The sequence below is a fragment of the Siphateles boraxobius genome, unplaced genomic scaffold, assembly GCF_051911475.1.
Source record: "Siphateles boraxobius isolate OS27281-9 unplaced genomic scaffold, OSU_SipBor_1 8, whole genome shotgun sequence".
Lineage (NCBI taxonomy): Eukaryota > Metazoa > Chordata > Actinopteri > Cypriniformes > Leuciscidae > Siphateles > Siphateles boraxobius.
Genome location: NW_027509208.1, coordinates 611617 through 637687, shown reverse-complemented (window position 1 = coordinate 637687; position 26071 = coordinate 611617). Strand labels below are relative to the sequence as shown.

The following is a 26071-nucleotide window of genomic DNA, read 5'->3' as shown; positions in this document are numbered from 1 at the left end:
TTTACATATTCTGAAGTCGTCTGAATCAGTTTGAAAGCATATTAAGTGCCAGATGGTTTTCACGCTAGTCTATTAAACACTACTCTATTTGCTGGCGTTATTTACAGTTTTGGCAAGCAGATCAAAGCTGGTGGTTACGGAGTAATTTGATGCATGCTAACACTGCTACACTGGTGCAGTTAACAGCAGATCATCTGCTAAACCTCTCATTCACTTAAATATTAGTTGCTTTTTAGTTGCTTTTTAATCCAACAGCTCCAAATAATATTTGATACTGGTGAAATTAGATAAACCTTTAAGCCGTAACCATTACAATTGCACAACATCTTTAAGTGCCATTTCATACTAGCTATCAGCATGTCATTATTCTTTCCTTAGTAGAAACGTAATCAATCTCAATCAGATTACTTATTAAAAGCACATTTGCTTTGCACATCTGCTTAAATATTAACAACAAAGCTAAAATAGTGAGCTATGAACACCATCCAAGTGAGAGCTTGCACATCATACCCTTTTGATTAATTCAGTTTAGTCCAGTTCTTTATTTATAGAGCTGCTTTGCGAGAACAATGGATTAGGACGTTATTAACAATGACTAAGTTAGTGTAACGGCTAAAAGGAACACTATCAAGTACTTTATAGCCACAATATTTTTGACATGTCCCAAGGTATAACAATGGTCTTCTTTAAACACCATGGTATGTAAATATTTTCATGTTTATTTAGTAATTACTTTAGGTGACTATTCTTGTCAGACAGCACTTTTACGATCTTCTTTCTTTGTGTCATGTTTTTTCTTTCTCTTTTTCAACTTTTGTTCTCTTACTGTAACTGTGATCATGGAAGAACAATAACAGACAAATGATCTTGAGGTGGAGTTTTTTTTTTTGTCATGAACACTTGAGGATGAAAAACAACCTTATATCATCATCACCATAAGCTTTTTCTCAAATCCCAGCACCATGAATGCAATCCGTGATTGCAAAATGTTAATATGGGACACAGAATTCCAGGAATCTCGTGTCCTAATTTGACCTTTCTCTCTTGATAACACCGTAACTGTATAATTCTGTGATGTAAATGAGGCCATGATTGACATTTCTTGACCTTTGGTTATTACATGATTAATGGCTTTTAGATGGTTTTGATTAATCCATTTTTTTTAATACTAACAGGAACCATGAATCCCACATGCTTAATCAGAAACACAAGCCATCAAAGATATGTGTGTGTGAGTGTCTCATGAAAGGAGAATGGAATCACATTCTATGCAATGAATTGCTTGTTGTTTTTTCAAATAATATCATTACACAAATTACAAACACATGGTCTTAAAGCAATAGTTCACCCAAAATAATAGTTCACCCTAGGGTGACCAGATGAGATCTAAATTCGCGCCTACAGTATCTTTGTAGAACTTCAAAAACAAGAAACAAAAGATTTCGGGACTGTCCTAGTTCACCCTCATTTGTTGCAAAACATTGTTTCTGCTGTGGAACAATATGTTTTGAAGAATATTCATGCTGCTCTTTTATATACATATAATTGTGACGGTCAATATCCCCCCAAAAAAGTTCAATAAAAGTGTCCCATTGGGCGCTATATTCCAAATCTGAAGAAGCCATGCAATAGTTTGTGTGAGGAACAGACAGAAATATAAGTTGTTAATTACTGAAAATCAGAAAACTTAAATGGGGTCACAGTTTGCTTTTAAAGTATTTAAATTAATAGCTTATTATTATATCAAAAATAATCTAACTCTAAATTAAAATGGACAAAACACACATACATTCAAGATCAATTTAAATCATTCTTCTTCTCCCCTCTATAACTATTGTTTTTATTGAAAATAATGTTTTTTATTCACAATATCACAAAAATGAATCATGGTTAACTAATTTAATATATCAATAAATCCCGGTTTATGGGTTTACTGTGAATTTTGCCCATATAGATTTTCCAAACTTTTTTTGTGAACCAAATTCTCATTTCCTTATTCCTTTGTATAAAGAAACATGACTTGAATTGACTTCAAACTGAATGATAATATTGCTCAATAGAACAAAAATGGTATTTTAACCATATATACACTGTAGTTGAGCCAAAAAGTATGAATCTGCACTTTTGCGTTCATTAATAGCACAATGATATTTATCCTCTCAACAACAAACTCTTGAAGAACAGCATGTCCCTTTTAGCAAATATAATTTGTAATTCTCCAACAACAAGAGGCCACAGAAGATAAAGGTGCCTGTTGCTCCAATACAAGACATTTGTTAACAATTAGGCCAGTCCTCAAGACTGACTCACTGAAACACATGCACCGTCCCATGCACCTCCTTTTCTCCTCCTCCTCCCTTCATCGACTCCCTCCCTTTCCCACACAGAAACAATCACTCCCTCCCCTTTCCCTCTCTCCGGCATGTTTCCCAAAGCTGCACATGGTTACTGTCCAAGGTATTACTTTCCACTGGTTCTATAGCAAAGAGGAAGCATGTTATAGCGGGGTTCCTCTTGAGACACCAGCTGTTGGATGCTGTGCCCACAAGTGTCCTCGGCTTTGGATTAGTCTGCAGATTTAGTGACTTGTTTCTTGTAAGCAAACCAGTATTCTTCTTGACTGATGCTCTGGAGTCTGACGAATCTTTGAAATACATCCCAAGTCTGAACGTTCAGACAGGTGAAATATATTTGGTCTCAAGTCTCCACATTCGTCTTTACCAAACTGACCTGGGGTGTTTTACAGAATCAACATGAAAGGTAAGCAATGTTTCTTTTTATTGAATCATACTTTGACTAATATGTTTGTTTTCTTTTTTATGTGAGAATAACTTGTAAATACTGGCTAACATGAGCGTGCTGACAGCACACAAACTCTGAGGTTCTAGAGAAAGCAGGGAGCTGTTGATGTTGGATGGGAGTTTGTGGTTCTGTTATTTTGACAGTAAGATACATCATACCTTCACCACTCTTAGCTTGACACTTTGCTATTGATTTTTCAGTTAGCCTCATACTAATGGGGCAACATTTCACATGCTGATTTTATTCAACACAGAATAATATAATACCATTGGTTTTTCATAAAAAAAATAAAAAAAAAGCGCCAAGCGAGATCTTTTCGAAGGCATGTGGATCTGCATCCTTTGGTGGTACGATCTTGAATTTATAGGAAACGTATCCAAAATGAAGATAGACATTTCTCTCTTTTAATGCATAATCCAGAGACTCATGAAAGAGCATGGCTCCTAATGCATTCCTCATGCTGTGAGAGATGTGCGATTTAAGTTCTTCATTCTTCAAGTGTGGGCAGCAGGTGTGGAGACGGCGTTAACCGCACACACATACATTCCCTTCAACTGCTTTCCCAAGATCTGACCAATGAATCTATTTGTAATAGACAGAAAGGGGCAAGCAGGCTCTACTTATTATTAGTTACACCTGATTGAAGTGTATCAGATCTAATGAACACTCTTTATTAACATATTTGTTTATAATTGAACACAGCAGGTCCTGATTTTCCAGACATGTCCTGGGTCAACATATTTTGTTGAGCCTGGAACAACATTACTGTCCAAAAATTTAGTCCTATCCATATTCCTTCACCTCAACCTAACCCTTCCCATATGTTACCTCTAAAATTAGTGGCAAATGATCGGTGAATAAAACTGTGGTATTAAGATGCGTCTTGGTCTGTCGAATCACAAGTAGACGAGGGAGACACATTCCCTTTAGACCTGGTGTTTTAATCCTTCTCTTTTGTCCACTTTCGACCGCTTCTTTCCGGATTTCTTCGAAGAGAGGGTCTATGGGCTGGGTAAATGTATGGGATTTTTCAGATCTTTTAATCTAATGGAAAATCTAAGCTCACATAATTTACAAATGAGTGCACGAAGACGATGGAAAATGATACGAATAGCAGCAGTTTTTTTCTTCTGCTCTGATAGTCACAAGACGACGCCATAATGGTGACACGCCATTATGTTTACGCATTAGGTCTGTAGGCGGAGAGTATTTAGTGGTTGTTCGAGAATGCATTCAACCACACATGAGCGTTTACACTATGAAAGCAATCACGTTGAATGCATTTTCGACTACCTCTGGAAGTGATTGAAAGTGGACAAGCTCAAAACGTTTTGGGTGGTGATGGGTGCTGATGGCGTAGTGGATAAGACACATGCATTTGGTGTGAGAGACCTGGGTTCGGATCCACTGTGAGACACCAATGTGTCCCTGAGCAAGACACTTAACCCCTAGTTGCTCCAGAGGCGTGCGACCTCTGACATGTATAGCAATTGTAAGTCGCTTTGGATAAAAGCGTCAGCTAAATGAATAAATGTAAATGTAAATGTTTTTTAAACGTCAATAACGACTCCCACGTACCGTCCCTGGATCTACAAAGTTGTTGATCCGGGAACATGTTGCACTTGGTGATATCAGGTTCTACACTGAAATTAAGGATCAATGTTTTAATGGTCAAATATAAATTTAGCTTTTTTTAAAGCCTAATGGGGTTGTCTTTAAGAAGCTGTAAAACATCCCAGAATGTGTATTTTAATGTAATTAATAAGTGACTGTAAACATGCAGATATCTAAAGACAAGAGGGGATGAGTGAGATTCACCTCCATTTTTTAACTCCTTTATTATATCCTTTATAAACTACAATATACAGTAAGAATGTTTTCAATTATTCTCCATTGAACTTTATGGTTGAACTCTGCACATATTTTTGAAAATGCGTGTAAAGCAGTTGTACATCAAGTAGAACTGTAGAGACACTTGTCTTTATTAGTTGTGGTTGGGTTTCTGTGGTTTGGAAAGACCCTGCCCTCTGCCTCTGCTTCCCATCTCTAGTTGCAGGCATTCCTGTCAGATGTTTTATACCCACTGCATTCATCTGGTCACATAATACCAGTATTACTGTATGTTTCCTGTGTCTTAGTGCTTTTCAGAAAAGTGAATCAATTTAAAGGCATGGGAACACCAGACCAACTCTTTAACCCACAGTTTAGAGATCATGTACACTACGCTAATTTGTTCTTTTGGACATCAAAGCTCCTGAAGTTACCCTTGAGAATGCCTCATCAAGTAGCTTTACATTGCAAGATTTGAAGGATTAGGAGAATCGTCAAACGTCTTTGGCCTCTGTAGAAAGTGTTGAAAAGGTAAACCTCAAACTTTTGACATTTGTTAAGTTCTGACATGATATATCCTCTTAAAGGTGCAGTGTGTGATTTTTAGTGGCATCTAGTGGTGAGGTTACGAATTGCAACCAACAAATGTTACGGTGACCGACAGGAAACTATGTCATCGTCTGAGACAGCAGAGAGTAGCAGTTCAGCAATGAGGTTTAAGGATAAATTAAGAAATTATGTTTACTTAATTATTCAGTAAAACTATGTTATTGGGAATATTATTGTTACTTGTTCATCATTGTGTCAGTTTATTATTTTAGCTGAACTAAGCTTGCTTCCTTGCACGAAGAGCAACATAGTAACGAAACGCGTTTGTCCGTTTAGGGCCACTGTAGAATGTCGACCTCCATAGAAGGGGGCGCCTGCAATTATGGAGATATAAATGTCTCATTCTAAGGTAATAAAAACATAACAGTTCATTATACAAGGTCTTTATACACCACTGAAAACATAGTTATGGATCTTATATTGCATTTCTGTCTACAGATCCTCAGAAATATTACACAATGCACCTTTAAGCCTTATCCAAAGAGTTCTCAGCTCTTGAGTTGTAAACATTTGTTGCCCTTACTGTATTTGTGGAAAAGAGAATAGCTGAAAGGATGCCTCATAACAAATTACATATTGTGAAGAAGAGACTAAATATCTTGACAACCATGTTTTGATGGAGTAAGTGATTCTTGGTGACCAAGCCTTTAGAATGGGCACTGACAATATATTATTATCTCAGATTAGTACATGCCACCATTGTAATTCATGTGGTTCTAATTATTCTCAGCGTTTCGAAGACCAAGAATGACATTTCAGCCTGTAATGTTTGGTCAGGGCACAGATGTTGTTTTCATAGCTGGATGTTAACATACTGTTAAGCATCTGCCCAAATGGACTGTTTTACTTGCGCTGTACACCTGAGATAACTGATGTTTTAAAGTGCTTTCCTTCAAATGCTACCTAAATTGTGTCCATACTAATGTTATATGGATCATACTCTTTTACAGTGCCCCATATCAGACAAGTTAAATTATATTTCTATGTTCTAAGGTCAACAAATGCTGTTGATTTTGAGAGAAAACAGCAGATCTGGACAGATTTCGATTTTTTTTTCTTTTTTAGTTCCATTTACTGTATTATATTGTTGCATAACATGCAAGCTAAAGACTGCCTCCTTGTTTAAATCTTGTTTATATCACGTAACTTTACACCCTAAAAAATGTTGGGTTATTTTAACCCAATTTTGGGTCAAATATGTACAAACTCGAACATTTTGTCCATATTTGACCCAAATTTGGGTTAAAACAACCCAGCATTTTTTAGTGTATTTTGAATTCTGACTGTCCACTCTTAATATTCACTGGCATATCACCCTTTTGCTCTCAGACTTCTAACGAAATCTAGAAACTTTCCATTTCCTCCAGATCCTTGAATGACCCGTCAAGCTAATTAAATATCCTCCCCCTTTTCATACTTCTCAAGTACTTGACCCTGCCATAGGGCTTTTCAGTGGTTCTTTCCGTGTAAGCAATGTTTTCAAGGGGAATTCAGACATCCAGACCAAACTGGAGGGTCCCCTCCTTTTCCTCTGTACTGTTGGCAACACTCACGCCGCCACAAGACCCAAGGTTGCGCCTGTTTCGAGGCACCTGTGTAGTCAGGACTGGTGTGGATATGTTAAGTCTCTCCACTTTCTCCCTCATCAAGCTTTTGCCCCTTCTAGCATTTTGGCTCCGGTAGACCTGACCTCAGCGGCTTGAGTAGTAGGTATAAACAGTCTCTCCATGAGCTTAGCAGGTTTGGCATGCAACGTATGGCTCCAAGACGTGCCTGAGGTTTGAAAAATACAGACCCAAGATTTTAAGCAAACAGAAAACGAAGCAGGTGCAAACTACCCGAGACTGTGGTTGAGGGATGTTGTTTTAATTTAAAAGTGCTTGCTGAACAATAGTGTCTGATAAAGCGAACACAGTTTGATGTTTAACAGCATTGGCAGTGATGACCGGCATACCTCCAGTTCTCAGACTGGCACAACTCTCTTCGGCTGCAAGGTATAGGGACGTTGAGTCATCATTTCTTTGTGTGGTTTGCTTCTAAACTTGTCAAACATTTTTCACAAAGGGCTGCATTTCTTAAGACAGTTGATGCCCAATTTTTCCCATTTTTTTTAAAAGTAAACCATGGCGTGTCTCTAGAAACCATGACTTTCCAACATGGTAGATTGCAAACTTCAGAGACGCCTAAACATTTTCATGCTTTCTGTTTTTGTTTGCTTTTTGTGTATTCCTTCTTCCCTTGGGATAGCAAGCTCTGTGGAACATAGACCATAACACATCTCAATGTTTGTGCTCAAGTAGTATATAAAATGGAACAGGCTTAAAGGGGAATTCGGCAACTATTTCAACTCAATAAAACCGTTTAGAAATCATTTGGATGGTTTAATAACTTGTTGTGGTGAGAATGGTGACTTTCCCCGCTCCACCCAACGTTAGGCGGAAAACCAACCTTGCAACATGGGGATTAACGTCCCGCTAAATTGGAAATAGGAAGTCTCGTGAGAAGCGAGAACAAGCGAGAAACACAAACGGTTTTACGGCAATTCGACATAAACACAAACGCCGCCCTCAATGTGTATGATGTATTACCCACCTCAGTAGACATAGCTCCACACGATAAAGTTGGCCGGCTCCGATAATAACAAATGCACATGAGCAGCAGTAGAATATGGAGGGATTATTGGGTCAGATTGAAAACTAAAAGTCTAAAACTAAAAGTCTAAATCTGAAACTATAAGTCTATGAATTTGGTATTTAGGATTGGGCATTTGACAAATGATTAAATGCCCAATCCTAAATACCAAATGCCCAATCTTAAATACCAAATGCCCAATCCTAAATACCAAATTCCTTTTCGACTTAGACTTTTAGTTTTCGACTTAGACTTTTAGTTTTCATTTAAGACTTTTAGTTTTAGACTTTTAGTTTTCAATCTGACCCAATAATCCCTCCATAGTAGAAAGGGAAAGGAGGGTGCCGCAAGTGAGTTTTTTTACGACATTGTTGTGAAATATACGCCTCACAGCTGTAGGGGGAGCTTGCTGAGAAAACATGCGACGACAAAAGTGAAAATCAGCGAAGAAATAGCTTGAGTTTTCGAGTTCCCCTTTAACAAGGTCTTCCCTCATGATTCAGTTTGAAAACTCCTTTTTGTCTGTGTCCCTTGTTGATAAAGCTTCTTGGATGTTCTGATGGCATATAGTCATATTTTTTTTCACTTGAAGCACCTCATACAATTTTTTGGCTGTACTTCTCCAGGTAGTCATCAGCTAATTAGGTTATTGGGTAAAGCTAACCGTAATGGGTGACTGAAATAAGCTTAGCCCGAATAACTCTCTGCTGACAATGCTATTCCAGATGTTTGGCTGTATGCAATAAAATTAAATTTTTTTCTATTCATAGCTATGTTCTGCACCACATCTTCTTTATTTTTGTGATAACAGCTATGTTAACATAGAACAGCTATGGTCTTTCCCACCTGAAGCCTGCAGCTCCTGGCCTGGCTCTCTTGGTGTTGCAGCCAAGAAATATTTCAATATTTATTAATTTAATTTTTATAATATTTTATATATATATAGAGTTCGGACATGCAAAATATTCCTAGGCAATTTTATTCCACCCAGGGGGAATAAATTCTCCAAGAGATCCCATCAGATTTAGTAAAAAAAATTATTCCCTCACCAATTTTGTGTATTTGTGCTGATATAAGGCTCTTTGCAACAGTGACCTCATATAGTACTAATCAGTCCAAGTTTTTGTCTTGTACTAGCAAGCAGGCCTTATAGTTTTTCCACACTTAGTTTATGATTTATTGTTTATGCTGATAAAGCGAATGTGATCATCATTCTCCGAGATAAGTTTTAATCTATTGACCTTAATTTGCAAAGACATACATCAACCCTGCTCCTCTCTCTTGCAGATAACTATTGTGGCTACGAGAACCAGCTCTTTAATGGTATGTGGAGACTTTCTTTTCTTTCAGTTTTATTTGGACCCTCTTAATATAGAGTTATAAGACCAAATATGTGCTTAATCCCTGCAGTAGATCTAGTTGTCCTCTTATAATCTCCTGCAATTAAACTCTGAGACCTGACATGATGAAAATATGATGGTACGGTGTTTTGTACTGTGCAGGAGGTAGAGGATGAGTCTCAAGAAGAACTGTGTTTGATTAGCCAATACGCTGAATTATGATTTAATAGGATTATGATTACATTCAAGTATGATGTTATAAATTGTAAAGTCGTGACTTATTCGTGTTTTGTGCAATTTCTCTTTGTAGAGGAGGACTTAACTGGAGAAGAGGAGGAAATTCCTCCCCTGAGAGGTTAGAAAAATCATTTTTCTTAAAGCGTATTGCTCTCCTTATTAATGAGGCATTACAGAGTACAAAAGAAGGAGTTAGGAAAAAGGAATTATACAGTAGTGTTTTTTTCTTCTTCTTTTAATGTGCCTGAATGCCTGTAATCTCCACAAATATGACACATCTTGTATTTATTATTTATTTATTTTTTTACTATGGTCTGATTTATATAATAATTTTTAAGTGTTTGTATATACATGTCGGCATTTATCCCCCAATGTTTTGTTCGTGATTGATTATTGTGCATCTGTTTTAAATGTTCAGTTCTTGACGACATTTAGGCTTTGAAAAGATTAATTTACCGAATTTGCAAGCTCAGTTGATTTATTAGTAACGTCTAATTTGAATAGTCTCTTTACTGTTTTTTTTTTTTAATAGAACAGTTAGGTTCTGCAATGGTTCTGATAAATTTCAGATCTGACGGGAATACCAGGTTTCTTTATGAGAATGAGTGTCTTTTTTTTGTACACAGGAAGGGCAAGAGGAGGATGTATGAAATGTCAGCAGACACATTCTCTTCAGCTAGCTGTCAAAACGCTCTATGCCTTTTTAGCTTTGCTCATCATTGCAGTGGCCGTCTTGGCAACCCTTGGTAAGATTTCCCGACACTGCAACACCATCACTAATAATCCGTGTTTTCAACACAATCATATTCATGGTGAGGTGAACGATCAAAGTTGAAAGGTAGATATAAAACTTGTTCTTGAATCAGCAATGGATCAAATTAATTTGAGGATTTCCACATGAGAAGACACAGAGCTGGAATGGAGACAGATATGGCCCAGAGAAAAGGAATGCAGGAAACCCTGATTTTCATACATCAGACACATGGTTACAGCATGTAGTGTGGGTTTTGATTCAGCATTATGCATCATTAAGTCAACAATCTCCAGATTTTATAGAAGCAGGCCAAAACCTTTCCCTGTGTGGAGCTACACTCTGAATCTCACACTTTATTTAAGGTGTCATTGTTACAGAGTAATTAAATATTTAAGTACAGTGTAATATTAATTAACTACATGTACTTACTATAGGGTTAGGGTAGGATTAGGATTTAGTTGAGGGTTAATTGCATGTAATTAGGCATAATTTACTGTTATTACTATGGTAATTACATGTAACATATGTAACAAGGACACTGTAGAATAAAGTGTTACCCAATAGTCAATAGTGAAATAACTGCGAATCATATACTTTAAAGATATTTATACAAGTTTCTCCTAATAATATTATGACATACAACAACAAATCCATGTTTCAAATGCAATGGGCCTCCAACAAGAACTTTTACTAGCATTGTCACACTGACAGGATGTAATACATCGACATCAGGCAACAACATAGCTAAACTGTGGCAAAATAAATCAAGAAGAATGTTGTTTGGTTTGATGAAAAATACGATGACAAGATTATTTAAAGAAAAAACAGGCCTAACTAAAAGATATTTCAGAATGATGCCACACACATCTGTTTCATATTGCTTTAACTCTTCTAAATTGTTGTTAAAAGCAGTTATGCGTGTAATATGCATACTATTATGTTAAGGAATGTTATGTAGGAAGTGAATCTGAAGTTTGCACAAGACAAGTCAAAGCAAGTAACTCAAGCATCCTGTTTAGTGACAAAGTAAGCAATGTCCTTTTAGCACTTTTTTTTAAATACAGCAGGTGACATGCAGACGTACAGCTGGAAAATAAATTACAACCACAAGCGAGGGTCCATTACACTTTACCAGTCCCCGTAGTCCAAGATTAAGTCTTGGTGTGTGAAGAAAGCTTCAGAAAAGAATTCCAAACCTGTGTATTCTCTAAGGAAACTACGATCACTTAAACTGTTCCAACATTCCAATATTATGCAATGCCATATTTTTTATTAGAATTAGAAATTCCTTTTTTTTATTGCTTGCTTGCTTTGTTTGTTTGTTGTTCATCACTTAATTCTCTAAAATGACAGTTTTAATATCAATAAATTTGTCATGTCAGTCTTCAGGAGAGTTGACAACTTATCTGAAGAGGAATCATTTTATCACAAACACATTTCCAAAGTCCAGGAGAGTATAAAAGGTAAGAATTCTTGTTTTATGGTACATTTTTGGGAACTGCTAGGCATTACAGTGTTATATATTATTTATATACTAGTATATTTCATTTATAATTTGTTCTAATTTATGATTTAAAAAAAAAGTATATTTCCACTTTTCATTTACATTTTAGTTAAAGTTTTAATAATTTTATGATGTGCTTCTGTCATTTTTATTAGTTTTTTTTAATATTTATACAAAGCTTTTAGTTTTAGTACTTTAGTACTTCAGTTTAAACTTGCCAATTAAGGCAACATTTCGTTTTTCATCTAATATTTGCATTTAAGCTTCATTTTGATTCCCAAAAACTATTTTAAAAGTTTTTGTTTTAGTTAACAATAAAAACACTGATCTACAACAGAAAAGTAAAACTGCAAAAAGAAAATCATGTTTTCACACAGTTGCTTCTGTTTAAAATGGGCCTGCTGGATTTATCTAATTTGTTTATCTAATCTCTCGGTTCACTTCCTGTGGTCGTGAACCCCTCAGAGAGTAAAAACTCATGAGAAATCATTTATAACTGAAATAATGACCTAAGAAACAGCTGTGCACACATAGAGCTCTGACTGTTAAAACACAATTGCAGTGTATTTTTTGTCAGCAATACAAGAGATTCATGGTTTGGTGGTTCTGTTGTAGATATCAGCACTGCAAACAACTATTCCAACTGTTTAGATGTTGCACAATTCCAAGAGGAGATTGCCAGACTGAAGAAGGAGTTTGAAGAGACCCAGAAGATTGTACTCGGTCAAAAGCAGCAGTTGGACCAGGCGATCCAGTCTCAGCAAAGTCTTACGCAATCCAGCAACAGAATGACGAGAGAGCTCCAGGCCTATGGAATCATCATTAAGCGTATAAACCAGTCTGTGGGCCAATACCTGGATCAGGTAACAGGCTGGCAGGTTGTCATTAATGAAACAGATCAAGGGATGAAAACCCTTAGTGAGGATCAGTATGATTTGAAGGCCACAATGCAACAAGTCAACACCACTGTTGCTCTTAGTGCGTCGTGGATAGGTGCTCTTCAGAGGAAGGCCGAAGAGGAGACCTTGGTGCTCCAAAAAATAACAGCAGACTGGCAGAATTACAGCAGAGTTTTAAGTGCCCTGAAATCCAATGCCAGCATAACCATGCAAACCGTGAGGGCTGTTCAAAGTGGCGTCTCTGCCACTCACCAGCGTATCAGCATGAGCTCAGAGATGGTGCATGACCTCACTCTGCAAGTCATGAACCTTCAGATGCAGATGGACAATGTCTCGTCTTACATTGACGAACACGAGGAGAACATGCATGACCACCAGTACCACACGAAGTACTACGAAAACCGGACCGGGGAGCGATTTGTGACATTGGATGCAAGAATGAACTCCATTGAAATGGAGATCGACACAGTTTCTTCCAGCATCAATGCAACCGTCAACCATGTTCAGAGCATGTACAAATATATCAACATAGAGAGTTCCTCTTGCCAGTCCAGAATGGGCAGTCACACTGAAGATTTGCAGAACTTGAACCACACAGTCTTGCTGCTTCTTCACCTAGCCGACACTCTCAGAATGCAGTACGTGATGCTGAATGTGCGCCTCGAAGCTGATGTGAGGAACCTGTCATTGGTGATGGAGGAGATGAAGCTTGTAGACACGAGTCATGCAAAGCTGATCCAGAACTTCACTATTCTGAAAGGTTCTTATCTACTTGTAGTGCCCTGAATGGCCACTGCCCTGCGGAGTTTAACACTGTGGCGAGCAGGACGAGGTCGATGGACGTGAGAGAACAGCGGTTCCTCGACCTCGTCCTGCTCGCCACAAACACCAACACTGATCAAAACCTGAACACATTGATTAGCTTATTCGGGGGTGTTTGATTAACGTTGGGGGCTAAACTCTGCTGGACAGTATCTATAAAATAGCTTCACTTGCATGTTCGTGAAGAGTCTAATGTATTTTTTTCTGGATTCTTAATAGGTATGCCTGGTCTACCAGGTACAAAGGGAAGCAGGGGAGAATCGGGAGCCAAAGGACCTCTAGGTGTATCGGGACCGAAAGGAGACAGGGGACTTGCAGGAAATCGAGGACCTCAAGGATTAAAGGGTGCTATGGGAATTAAGGGGGATCAAGGTCTGCAAGGAGTTTCTGGGATGAAAGGTGGGCCAGGACTTAAGGGAGAAAAAGGGTCTTTAGGGCAACCAGGGCCTCGTGCTGAAAAGGGAGAGAAGGGTGATATGGGGGTTACTGGGAAGGATGGAATTCCTGGCCCCAAAGGACCGCCAGGAATCCGGGGACAAACTGGACTCCCAGGGGTACATGGACCTCAAGGAACACAGGGCGCTGTAGGACCACCGGGGCCGCCGGGAACACCTGGACCACCAGGGGAGCCTGCTCAGAAGTCATGAATAGATAGACATACAACTTAAAAATAACCCAAATGGTGATGCACTGACTGCCTTTCTGGATACGGTTATGATGTTTCTTGCAGTAGATGGTGGTAGACGTCAACTTGGAGATCTCTCTCTAAACAAGACGATGTTGGGGACTCTTTGGGATCTTAGAGGCCCACATGCACATTCCCCATAAATGGAGCTTGCTCTGAACAACAATACACTATGTATAGGCTTTCAAAACACTTAGGCCGTGTGTCCACCAAAGCGTTTTTTCACGCAGCTGGCGTATAATTCCAGCGGGAGCTCTCAATGGGAGCGCCGCGTCTTTTGAACGGCATGAGCTTAACGAGGCGCTGAGCGTGCATTTAACGCTCAAGCGCTGAGCGTTCGACGTTTTTTACTGGTCGCCGAGAGTTGAAAAATGTTCAACTTTGAATAAAACGCTGCGCTCATCACTGTCACTTTTTACACAGCCGGCCAATCACAGTGGAGGAGGGGCGGGACAAATACCACACCGACCAACTGTCACAACATTCTTTCTGTACAACGACGTCAACCAGCAGAGCTAACCGAAACAAAATGGATGAAAAATAATTTTTAGTATGAAACAAATTATCTACGAAATCAGTTACAAGTAAACTGTGCTGCGGATATTCTGTATCATAGCAATGAATCGTCTCAACTGAAAAAACGCAGCACTGCTAAAACGCTCTAAAGCGCACACAGCTAGGCGTTTTCAGCAGAGCGTCTAGCGTTTTCAGCTAGCTAAAAACGCTTTGGTGGACACACTGCCTTAGAAAAGAGCTCAAGCTCAATTCTATACACGAGCCACTTCACCACAATCTTGTTTTAACACTGGTTATAGAGCCAGGATTCTATGAAACCATTAATTGTACTTTGTGCTATCCATTAGACTCAATAATTCATCAGCATTTGAAGACAGATAAACATTCGACAAATCATACTTTTGCTTTTTATGGAGTGTATGTATTAATACAGCAACATTTTCCATTTTGTATTTGCATCGTAATCCCTGAACTTTCAGAGCAGGTACTCTGAAACACGATTTTTATTATGAGTTCAAGTAAACCAAATATTTTCACTCATCAAAGGTAGCCTTGGTACAAATTTGATGAAACACTGTGCGAAAAATATAGTGAACTCATCATTTTATAGTTGCTGGCATTGCATGAACCTGCAAAAACCTTTACAGACAATTTTTTGTTCATTCATTGGAATTGAACAGTGCAACTTTAAGTTTTAATGTTCATATTGGTTTGATATTCCAATTTGTAAATATGGATAACTTTACCAGAAGTAATTTTAAGCGTTGGTTAATGTGTCTGAGGAGGACTTTGTGATGTGTTGGCATGCAATTTATTCTCTTTGCACAACAATAAAGTTTATAAGAATGTAAATAAGAGGGGGGCATGTTTGTTTAGCATTTTCAACTTCACTAAGCAAGTAATGTACTATTTTCATTACTGCTTTTGTCATTTTATACTAAAATCATGAAACAAATAAGAGAAATGCCTTATCATGATTAGCTATCAACCCAGCAATTACACAATGTTTTTAACATTTCACAATGTTGCATTTTAAAAAAAGGCCCAAAAACTCTATAATTTTAAAAAAAACAAAGCAAAATATGCAGTTTATGGATTTGAATGGCCAAAAGTGATCAGTACTAAACTGCAACTTTGTTTTATACAACCAAAATAAATAATTCCTGAAACATAGAATACCTAACTGGACGTTTTCGCTTTAAGTAAATGTAAAGCATCAAAATAATGTGTTTTTATTTCACAATCAATATACCAAACTGCAGTATTTATGGGATATTAAAACAGCTTGTGTCAGGTCAGCTGCATGGTGTTGCACATGGTCATGAGAAGCCTCTGTGATATCGGACTATTAGCAAGCTTAAACAGTTTCCACATGTGACAATAAACCATCATCATAGTGAAAATGTCAGCTCCATTTGATGGATTGTTATATGGCTCACTTCGACAAAGAGGGCAAATCAAAAGCAAGTGCAAAGCTAAAATAAGATCTACATGATCAAAAGTCTGTCTACTCCCATCACTAATGTTAGAACGTGAAATCTGATAAGCATGTCACTGAATGACCATTATGTTTCATCTTTCGATGTACATTATTGCAATGAGTTCTTTTTTTATAGTTTAGTTTTACTTTCTCTTATGGCTTAGTTGTAATAAGGAAACAAACCATTAGCATTAGATGATTGACATTTTAATGTGGTGTTAGATCCCCAATTCCTAGTAATTCCCAGTCCCTTTTGTTTCTTTAAGAAATCTTTTTATTCCTCAATCCCATTATTTCTTTCTCAAGTTCAGTACTGTGCGAATTGATCTTCAGCCTTCATCTACAGCCTGCTGATTATGGTATAATCAAAAAATTCAATTTAGAAAACTTGAATACCAAACAGCTTTTCAAAGGAAATTGATTCCTTGTGGGAATGACAACATAATAGTAACTGTGTGTGAACCAGCTGAATCGTTAAACCTCAATGGCAACAGCTAAGCTTCAAATATTCTAATGAGTTCCAGTGTAACTAGATTTTGGTTGCCTGTGTATTTTGTGACTTGTGGGAGCCAAATAAATATTAAAGCAAGATGTCTACCCCTAAAGGACCCAGCAATGATTAGGCAAGTGGATATGATGTCATGCTCGGGGGCATTTGAATATTGAAAATATTATGAATTATAAATAACAAATATTGATAAAAAGTGAGTGATGCTTGCCAAACTTGGTGCCATGATGATATGGTATTTTGGGAAATAGTTGCTAAGCTGTTCTGAGTGTTTTAGTACATTGTGATGCAGTTGCAAAGGTATTATGGTTTATTGCTATGCACTTACTTGGGTGTTTTTAAGCGGTTGCTTGGCCAATGCTAAGTTGCTGTGCAGTCGCTAGGGTTATCGGAGTGGTTGCTTGGGCATTGCTATGTGATTTCAAAGCTGTTGCTGTGCAGTCGCTAGGGTTATCGAATAATTGCTATGCAGTTATTAGTGTGTTCTCTGTGGTTATTTAGTCGTTGCTATGTAGTTACTAGCTGTCCTGTTCACTTATAGTTTAAACATGTAAAAAAGTAGGCTACTTTCTACTCCATTTTCTCATAACTTGCACAGTAGCTCACTAGCTTAGTGGTTTTGCTGAAAGAAATGACCACACGTTGACAGACAGCTTTCGCGACCAATGATAAAGACCTTTCACCACACACGTCTACCTTTCGTCACGCCCATTTATACACACTCTTGGAGGCGTATGAATCCCGTGAATCACGAGGCACGATAAACAAAAAAAAAGCTCAAAGATTTGTAGAAACAAGCTAAAATTGCATGGTAGCTTTAGCAATTGCGGTTTTATGTCACAATTGCTTTTCTTAACACTATCAGGTAGGTTTAGTAGGTGTGTATGTTATTTTAAAACACAATGGTGCATTAACCTTTTATAGCCACTCGCCGGATATTTCAATTCAGAACAGCTGTGATACGTACAACAATCAAAGTTTGTTTCAGTTAAAACTGAACACGCTTTTAGTGCCACTCGCTGGACATTTTACTTTGAACCTGTTGCGAAACATGTGTGACGTAACGATCACTTCGCAGAAATGTCAAGTCAATTCACCTTTATTTATATAGCGCTTTTTACAATGCAGGTTTCAAAGCAGTTTTACAGTGATAACAGGAAACTAATGCAACATAGTTTGTTTTGGCTTTACAGCAGATCTCGAATAAAATAGCGTCAGAGTCCAGCTTAAAGGTGCAGTGTTTGATTTTTAGCGGCATCTAGTGGTGAGGTTACGAATTGCAACAAATGTTACGGTGGCCGACAGGAAAATATGTTATCGTCTGAGACAGCAGAGAGTAGCAGTTCAGAAATGAGGTTTCTTTACAAGGATAAATTAAGAAATTATGTTTACTTAATTATTCAGTAAAACTATATGTTATTGCGAATATTATTGTTACTTGTTCATCATTGTGTCAGTGTTTTATTCGCTGAACTAAGCTTGCTTCCTTGCACGAAGAGCAACATAGTAACGAAACGCGCTTGTCCGTTTAGGGCCACCGTAGAAACATGTCGGCGCATTTCAATGATTGGGAACCCGCGGTGTGTGTAGATAGAAACTGCTTATTGTAAGGTAATACAAATATAACGGTTCATTAAGTAAGGTCTTAATACACCACTGAAAACTTCTTTTTCCAGGTAGTGAGGAAACGCGCTCTGTAGCGCTGTGTGTTCGCTGTCGGCTACGCTAAAAACATGACCACACAATATGTCGACCTCCATAGAAGGGGGCGCCCGCGGTTATGGAGATATAAATGTCTCATTCTAAGCTAATAAAAACATAACGGTTCATTATGCAAGGTCTTTATACACCACTGAAAACATAGTTATGGATCTTATATTGTCAATAGATCCTCAGAAATATTACACAATGCACCTTTAAGTAAGTTCAGTGATGGTTAATTTTTGTTTTGTAAAAAGTTATTAATTTAGGTACATTTTATATATATATATATACATATATATATATAGCCGCTCTGGAGAAAACAGTGATGTCATCGTCCAGCTTAGTTCACTTCACTTCACATATAGGGCTAATAGTATCAATGCAGATCAATAATATTGTTGAATAAAGCAAGCCAAAAGCCAAAGGCAACAGTGGGAAGGAACCAAAACTTCATCAGGTGACAGAAAGGAGGAAAAAACCTCGGGAGAACCCAGGCTCAGTCGGAGGGCCAGTTCTGTTGCCACGGGTACGTTTTTCTAATGAGCCTGGGTTGCGAATGGAAGTTAATGAAACACTACCACCCAGCACATTAAACGGCGTGCAGAATGTGTTGCCCATTCATCAGCTTAAGCTCTCCTGTGTGCTGTGGCCCAGAGTCTCTGCAGCTGGCCTGAAGGTTTAGGCCCCGTCCTCTATAAAAGTGCACGACACTTCAAGGAAGTTTCCTCTTGCCAAAGAAAACATAATGATCTCAATAACAGGTCAGAGATTCTCACAAACCAAAACGTTACATAATTATTCAATGCAAACAGCTCAATATTCGAACTTTCCAAGACGTGTCCTTACACCATCCATCAAAGCTGCCAAATGTAATAACCCAGGCGAAGTAATAATGTTCAAAGTTTACATTAATCATCAAAACGCAGTCAAATGCTATTTGACACTTCTCTGTTGTCAAAAACAGACCTCAAACTTCAATCCAATTTAATAACACATTAATGTATGTCCCAGTGTCAAACCCTGACCTCCTTTGCTGCTCTACAGCAAAGAAAACTGGATCGAAACAATGACAGAATTCACTCCGGAAGTCATGGGCCGTGAGAAACATGTCTACCTCTTCTGTCAAAAAGAGCGATATATGAAAGCAATGTACAGTAGATACATATTTCTTGTGGTTTAAGTTTAAAATCGGGAAAAAATGGAAAGCTAGAGGGTGTCATGTTTTCCCTCTCCTGAATAACACATGACTTGCCAGAGTAAACTGCGCCAGATGTTAAGCCACGGACTGAGGCCAATTTCATTTTCTTCCATGCTGAATTCATTTCACGCAAGCATTTTCTCACTTAGATGTTTCATAAATTGTCTGTCGCAACAAAGGTAATGTTGAAGGGAGATTAAAAGAAATATTAAAGATTTTGTGCTAAAGGCTATAAAAAAAACAAGTTTGTGAGGTTAAATAACTGACCCTATGGAAAACTCCCCTGAATGTTATGACTTGTGACATAATTATTGCATGGAAATTAATTTTGGGACCGAACTTGTGTTTGATATTTTTAATGGTATGACGTTAGGACAGGGTTAGGTTCAGTTTTAAACAAGCAACTGCATTACGCAACAAAAAATTATAAAAGCTCTACAAACAGATTATGTCAAAAAACGTCTAGACAGCCGCCAGAGTGCGTTTAAGTCAGAGCTAATTTTAAACCATTACTTCAGGGCGCAAGTTAAATGATGTTGTTGTGATGGAAAATCTAAATAGTTTATAGGGAGTTATTGTGCAAAATAAGCCAGCTTCTAAACAACACGTTTTTATTTAAAGAAATGAATGCTTTTATTTAGCAAGGACGCATTAAATTGATCAAAAGTGGCAGTAAAGATTTTTTTTTAATATAATATTACAAGAAGATTTCTGTTTCAAATAAATGAATTTTATTTATCAAAGAATAATCCTGAAAAAAACGTATCATGGTTTCCACTAAAATATTTAGCAGCACTACTATTTTTCATATTGATAATAATAAGAAATGTTTCTTGAGCAGCAAATCAGCATATTGGAATGGATCTTGTGAAACTGAAGACAGGCGTAATGATGCTGAAAATTCAGCTTTGCATAAAAATAAAAAAATTAACATTTTAAAATACATTAAAATAACTGAAAAAAAATAGTCATTTTAAACTGCAACAGTATTTCTCAAACTCTTTTTACTATTATTTAACAAATTAACACAGCCTTGGTGAACATAAAAGACTTCTTCCAAAAACATAAAAAAATCTTACCAACTCCAAACTTTTGAACGTGCATCAGTGTTTTGCAATAAACAATAATACTACACTGTGGGAAAATGTTGCTAATGTGGCGTTCTCGTCATTGCCTGGAAAAAAGATCAAAATATCATCCAAAATCTTAAAATTTCTCTTTTTCCCCCCAAACTTAGACGCATCGCACTGGTATTAGGCTAATCAAAAACAGCAGAGCTCTGACTTGACATCAGCGCAGATCTGCGGATATTTTATTGGATATATGTCCTTGGAAATGATAGACGCTCTTGCTTGACATTTTCACTATGCAAGTTAGTGGTTTCAAGAATGTGAGAACATGCATGAGACCATGAGTTGAGAGGAAGGCAAGTTAAGAAGCAAATGATGAGCTTCACAGTTGTAGGACAGGGCCTGTTAGACATGAATCTTGACTGAGAGCTGGTTTGCTACGGTATGACTTTGTGATGGAGGACATGGTGAACATTATCTAGAGTATTTTCCTTGCACAGCTGTTGAAAACTAATGTTCCAGGAAAGGTTCTCACAGTACTGCTGTATTACTGGTTCATTTTCACTTTGCAAATGGTCTTTTTAATTGCGTCAAAAGGGGCAAACAGCGCACCTCATGAAGCCACCTGTAAGGTCATGATGTATGTTCTAACAACATGGCCAGACATTGTAGACATCCTGTACAGCATAACTTTCATTTTTAGCCAGTGCTCAGGGAACTGTAAATTACACATAAACCTTAACAGACTATAAACCCAGACAGCAAGCTAACAATTAATAGTCTCAGTGAAAGGCCCTTCTGTGACAACCTGAATAAAACCAGAACCTCTGTTTAACATCTACACGATGGGTTTAGAGGTCCAAAAAGCATAGCATGAATGTGAGGGAGATAACAGTGAATACAGGTGAAACTAATTTACATACAATTGATGACACTGGTGTGATTTGATTTTAATAAATAGTGTTAATGTAAATTATGTTATAAATATAATGGTATAGTTGCAAGTAAGCATACATTTTATTAATCATGTAATGTTTTTAATGCCTTTCATTTACATCAAATGAAACTGGAAAGGGAATTTACTCATTTCAGAAGTCCACCACACGCTACCTATTACATTAATACAAGAGATGTCATTTTTTTCTTATTCTGTTTGTTACTTTTAAGTTAAATGATCCGAATAATTGAATTGAAGCTCCAGAAATTGTTTGAAATCAAACCAAATAAAACATGAACATAGCATATTTATTTGGATTTCATTATACAGACACACTCAGAGACTCCTTATTAAAACCATATGGAGGAAATGCTTCTCTCAAAACAAACGCCATCAGTTTGGAGCTTTTGGCAGAGGGAACGGTGTGATGCTTTATTGTAAAGAAAGAAAGAAAGAAAGAAAAGAAAGACACAACTCTGGTATGTCAGTAACAGTAAACAAGGGTGGGTTAGATTTTCATCAAACAGTTCAATTAAAGTGCAGGTAAAAGGATTTAACCCTTAAACTTTATAATAAGACAAAGTTATTCCAGATTTCTGTTTGCAGGAGAAGCATTTAGATATAAATACAAAAGATATGCATTCAGTGTTTATTACATATACTCATAAGTGGCTTGAGCTTTGTTGTAAAATGTTTTTCTCCTCACAGGCAGTCTTAAAGAGTCTATAATCCTTGTTTGTTTGCAGCAATAGGTTCTCAGACTCATTTTTCTTGGCATGTGTGTAATTAAACAATGCTTGGCAAATAGCAAATACCAAAACATGTCAGATGGGAAAATAAATGTGCATTTGATAAGGACATTGGGAAGATTCTCATTCTTAGATGAAAAACTTTCCGCAAAATATCATTGATTTATTGGATTAAGACAGGCAGAATATTTAACATTTTTGAATAAAATCCCCCAGAGCCCACTGCTTCTGCTAAGACATTTTACACTTATCCATGTGTTGTTTTCGTCGATCGAGCCTTGGAAAGTCCGAGTTGTTTCGTTTGAAATCATTTGTGAAGTGCATGCATGAAGAAAGCCAAGAGATGTTAATCTTCCAGCCATTCAGTTCAAAAGAATATTTGACTAAATGCAAATAAGTTTTTTTCCAGTGTAATACAGTTTTTTTTATATATATATATAATCAGTATAACAATTTTATATAAAAAAGTTGAATTGCAAGATGCACATAATGTCCTAGTGTTTGGTTTGTCCTCATGCATGCATGAACTCTGTGAAAGTTTGTGTATTGTTTGTTGCCTATAACTGTTCGTTTATAATTTTAATGAAGGGTTTTCTTGGCTTAAGGAGTTTTGCTCAAAAGGGTTTAAAGGCAGAAATGCAAAACTTGTTTTTGCTATAAACTGCTGTCTCTTAATCAGCAAAAACTGACGATTTACTTGATCCATAAAGAACATTAAAGGGATAGTTCACTCCAAAATTAAAATTGTGTCATATTTTACTCACCATCATGTTGTTCCAAACCTGTATGAACAAGATATTTTAAAGAATGTTGATAACCAGACAGTTGACGGCACCCATGACTTCCATAATAGGAAAAAAATATTCTGGAAGTCAATGGGTGCCATCAATTGTCTGGTTATCAACATTCTTTACAATATCTTCTTTAGTGCTCAACAGAAAGAAACTCATACAGGTTTGGAACAACATGAAGGTGAGTAAATAATGACACATTTTTCATTTGTGGGTGAAGGGATAGTCAAACCAAAAATTTAAATTGATTTACTTACCGTCATGCCGTTCCAAATATGTATGACTTTCTTTATTCAGTGCAAGATAAAGAAGATATTTGCTGGCAGGTTTATAATGACATAAGATTTTTGTATCATCTGAAATTTCCTGTTATGCATACAGCTCGGCCCTGATTTCGCATTTTCCCCTAGAAGCGTCTTGACATGATTCCAGTGGGTTTCTGCTACACATTAATCAGCAGTTTTTGACTGTTTTGTGCTGTTTTGGTTTCTCAGTAATCTTATACATTGAGCTCAAGTACTCAGATTTTGATCTGAAATGGCACTGCATCTTCCGTAGGGCAATAAACCCCAGCTGTTTCCCTTTTACATACTTTGTTAACATGCCACAACAACATTGCGAGTGGCGGACATAAAATTAAGGCTACATCAGCTCTGCCCTCAATTGGCTGTGACACCTTGCATCATGTGTTTACCTCTCCATATGGTTTTTGAAAGGTTTTGGGTGCGTCCACCTCGTTGGGTGTTCACCTCATACAGTGATTGTAATATGATTTTCCACTGGCCTGCCTTGGTCCAGGAACCCGCAGCTGTAGTAACAGCCCCTGACCCCCTTTTTAAACACAGGGGCGACATCTGGACCCTGTTAGCTATACTTGCCAGTGAAGTCCTGCACCTCCCCGAGGGCTCCTCATAGGCAACCGCAGATGAACAACTCAGCATAAAAGCCAAGACCCTCCTCTTCGTCCCACGCCATATTGCCATTTTCTCAAATTGTGCTTGGAGGACATCTCGAGGAGGCTGCGACTGCTTATATAAACGCCTCCACTGTCTCCATGCAGTCTCATGTGTGGCTTTGTTTACATATATGGTAATTAGATGAAATGACAGCTGTAGGCATGCCAAGTGTCATGTAGGCCTCTATTCTGCGTGATATGTATGTTACAACACATGATTTACGTCAATGTAATTGCTTACCTCCAGGTTGGTCAGGAATGGAGTGGAAGGTAATTATATTTATGTCAGTTATTCTGATCATGGTTATTGTATGGCTAGTAATCAAACGAATATAAATGCATTTATCAAAATAAAAAATATATATATATAATTTTAAAATAAATAAATAGGCATGAAATATTGATTTGATTCAATATTGAAGAATAGAAGAAAGAAACAAATAAGTTCTGCCAGAAACACTGAACTAGCACAATGTACAAGAACAACAGAAAAATAAATAATTTGGCAGTTTTTATAGCAAATATATTTGGCTGATGATCGGCCATATTAAAACTAACCAAATATGATATATTCATGTTTTATTTGATTTCCAATCATTTCTGCAGATTGGGTTAACTTATTTGCAGTGTTGGGGAAAGTTACTTTTAAAAGTAATGCATTACAATATTGCGTTACTCCCCAAAAAAGTAACTAAGTACGTTACTTAGTTACTTTTTATGGAAAGTAATGCGTTACATTACTTTTGCGTTACTTTTTCTCACCTGCATGGGTTTGTTTGTTTGTTTTTTAATAACAGCTAAAACAATCTATTTTTGCCAATTGTTAAGGCCCTTTCACATCAAAAGTTAAATGAATAAGCCTAAGGCTGAAGGAAATGCATATTTACTACTGTACAGTAGAGGGCGCCGCTCAAACAAACCTTTCAGCTGCTGCTGTTCTTGATTAAATAACAATAGGATACAGGAGAAGGAAGTTCAACACTCTTATTTCTAAACCTAATCTAAAGTCATTCTTGCTTATTAGTATGGTTGAATTAGATCATTGTAGGTCAGCAGCAAAGACATTGGTTAATAAAGTGAGATTAAATACATAAAGTATATTTGTGTAATTTAACATAGTTAATTATAAAACTTTTGCACAAAATTCAGAGATTGCATTTGACTGTTTTTATTCATTTTGAGGAATACTGAATGTTTTTGTGCAAATGAGATGAGTAAATGCATGTTCTATGCAAATGCACTCAACACCTCACTTTATTTCTCTCAACATGGGGACAGGAGAGCTGTCAGTCAATAAATGTGAAAAAGTAACTAGCGTTACTTATTTGAAAAAGTAACTCAGATATTTTGTTGTAAATTGAAAAAGTAATGCGTTACTTTACTAGTTACTTGAAAAAGTAATCTGATTACGTAACTAAAGTTACTTGTAATAAGTTACCCCCAACACTGCTTATTTGGCTCTCATATAAAAATATAACATATACATTAATAACAATATACTGTATATGAGTCAAAATTTTTAAGGGGTCATCCCGGTCATATAATAAATAATGTAAAAATGTATAATCTTTTATTGGAAAATGAAACAACTTTTGATCAAACTTTGATAATTGCCTTAATCTTTTAACCAAGAAGATAGTGAACGAACAATTTTTTTCTAGTTTCTAATATTACATAAGCATACTAGTCAAATCGGACGACGGACTCATTTAACAGTTTATCTATTGCCAAAATTATGGATATTAGATCGGTCAAGAATAGAAAATTATTGAAAATATTTCAATCAGGAATGTCAGAATCAGAATGTGTAGTTCGTGCATAAAAAATATCCATCAAAACCAACACGTTGATGTTCACTAACCTGGCAAAGTATTTCCATTGGATTGGCGTTTATTCTCTTTAGCATGCAGTGTGAATTATCTCACTCAGTTCCCTGATCATTCCGATTCAATTTCAGCGAGTGAAGAACAAATCTATAGGCTACTCACGTGCGTTATGTATTACGTTTGTTATTGTCTCTGAACTATGTTGAATCCTCTCAGCCACTAGT

The 26071-nt window shown here is 37.0% G+C and overlaps 2 protein-coding genes across 2 annotated transcripts in view; both read left to right on the top strand.

Moving 5' to 3' along the window:
* Nucleotides 1-26071, top strand: part of LOC143729596 (uncharacterized) — a 700608-nt gene that overhangs the window by 621984 nt on the left and 52553 nt on the right. The gene's annotated exons all lie outside the window — the stretch shown is intronic.
* scara3 (scavenger receptor class A, member 3) lies at nt 2309-15481 on the top strand. Its single transcript, XM_077221173.1, has 7 exons — nt 2309-2760; nt 9160-9195; nt 9523-9567; nt 10076-10195; nt 11586-11666; nt 12323-13366; nt 13648-15481. The coding sequence occupies exons 1-7, from the start codon at nt 2754-2756 to the stop codon at nt 14073-14075; spliced, it is 1761 nt and encodes a 586-aa protein (XP_077077288.1). The 5' UTR covers nt 2309-2753; the 3' UTR covers nt 14076-15481.

What these genes read in the sequence shown, in the direction of transcription:
- scara3 (XM_077221173.1), top strand. An exon ending in CGAGAACCAGCTCTTTAATG is followed by an intron (nt 9,196 to 9,522) that starts GTATGTGGAGAC and finishes TTCTCTTTGTAG; the next exon opens with AGGAGGACTTAACTGGAGAA. An exon ending in AGTCCAGGAGAGTATAAAAG is followed by an intron (nt 11,667 to 12,322) that starts GTAAGAATTCTT and finishes GTTCTGTTGTAG; the next exon opens with ATATCAGCACTGCAAACAAC.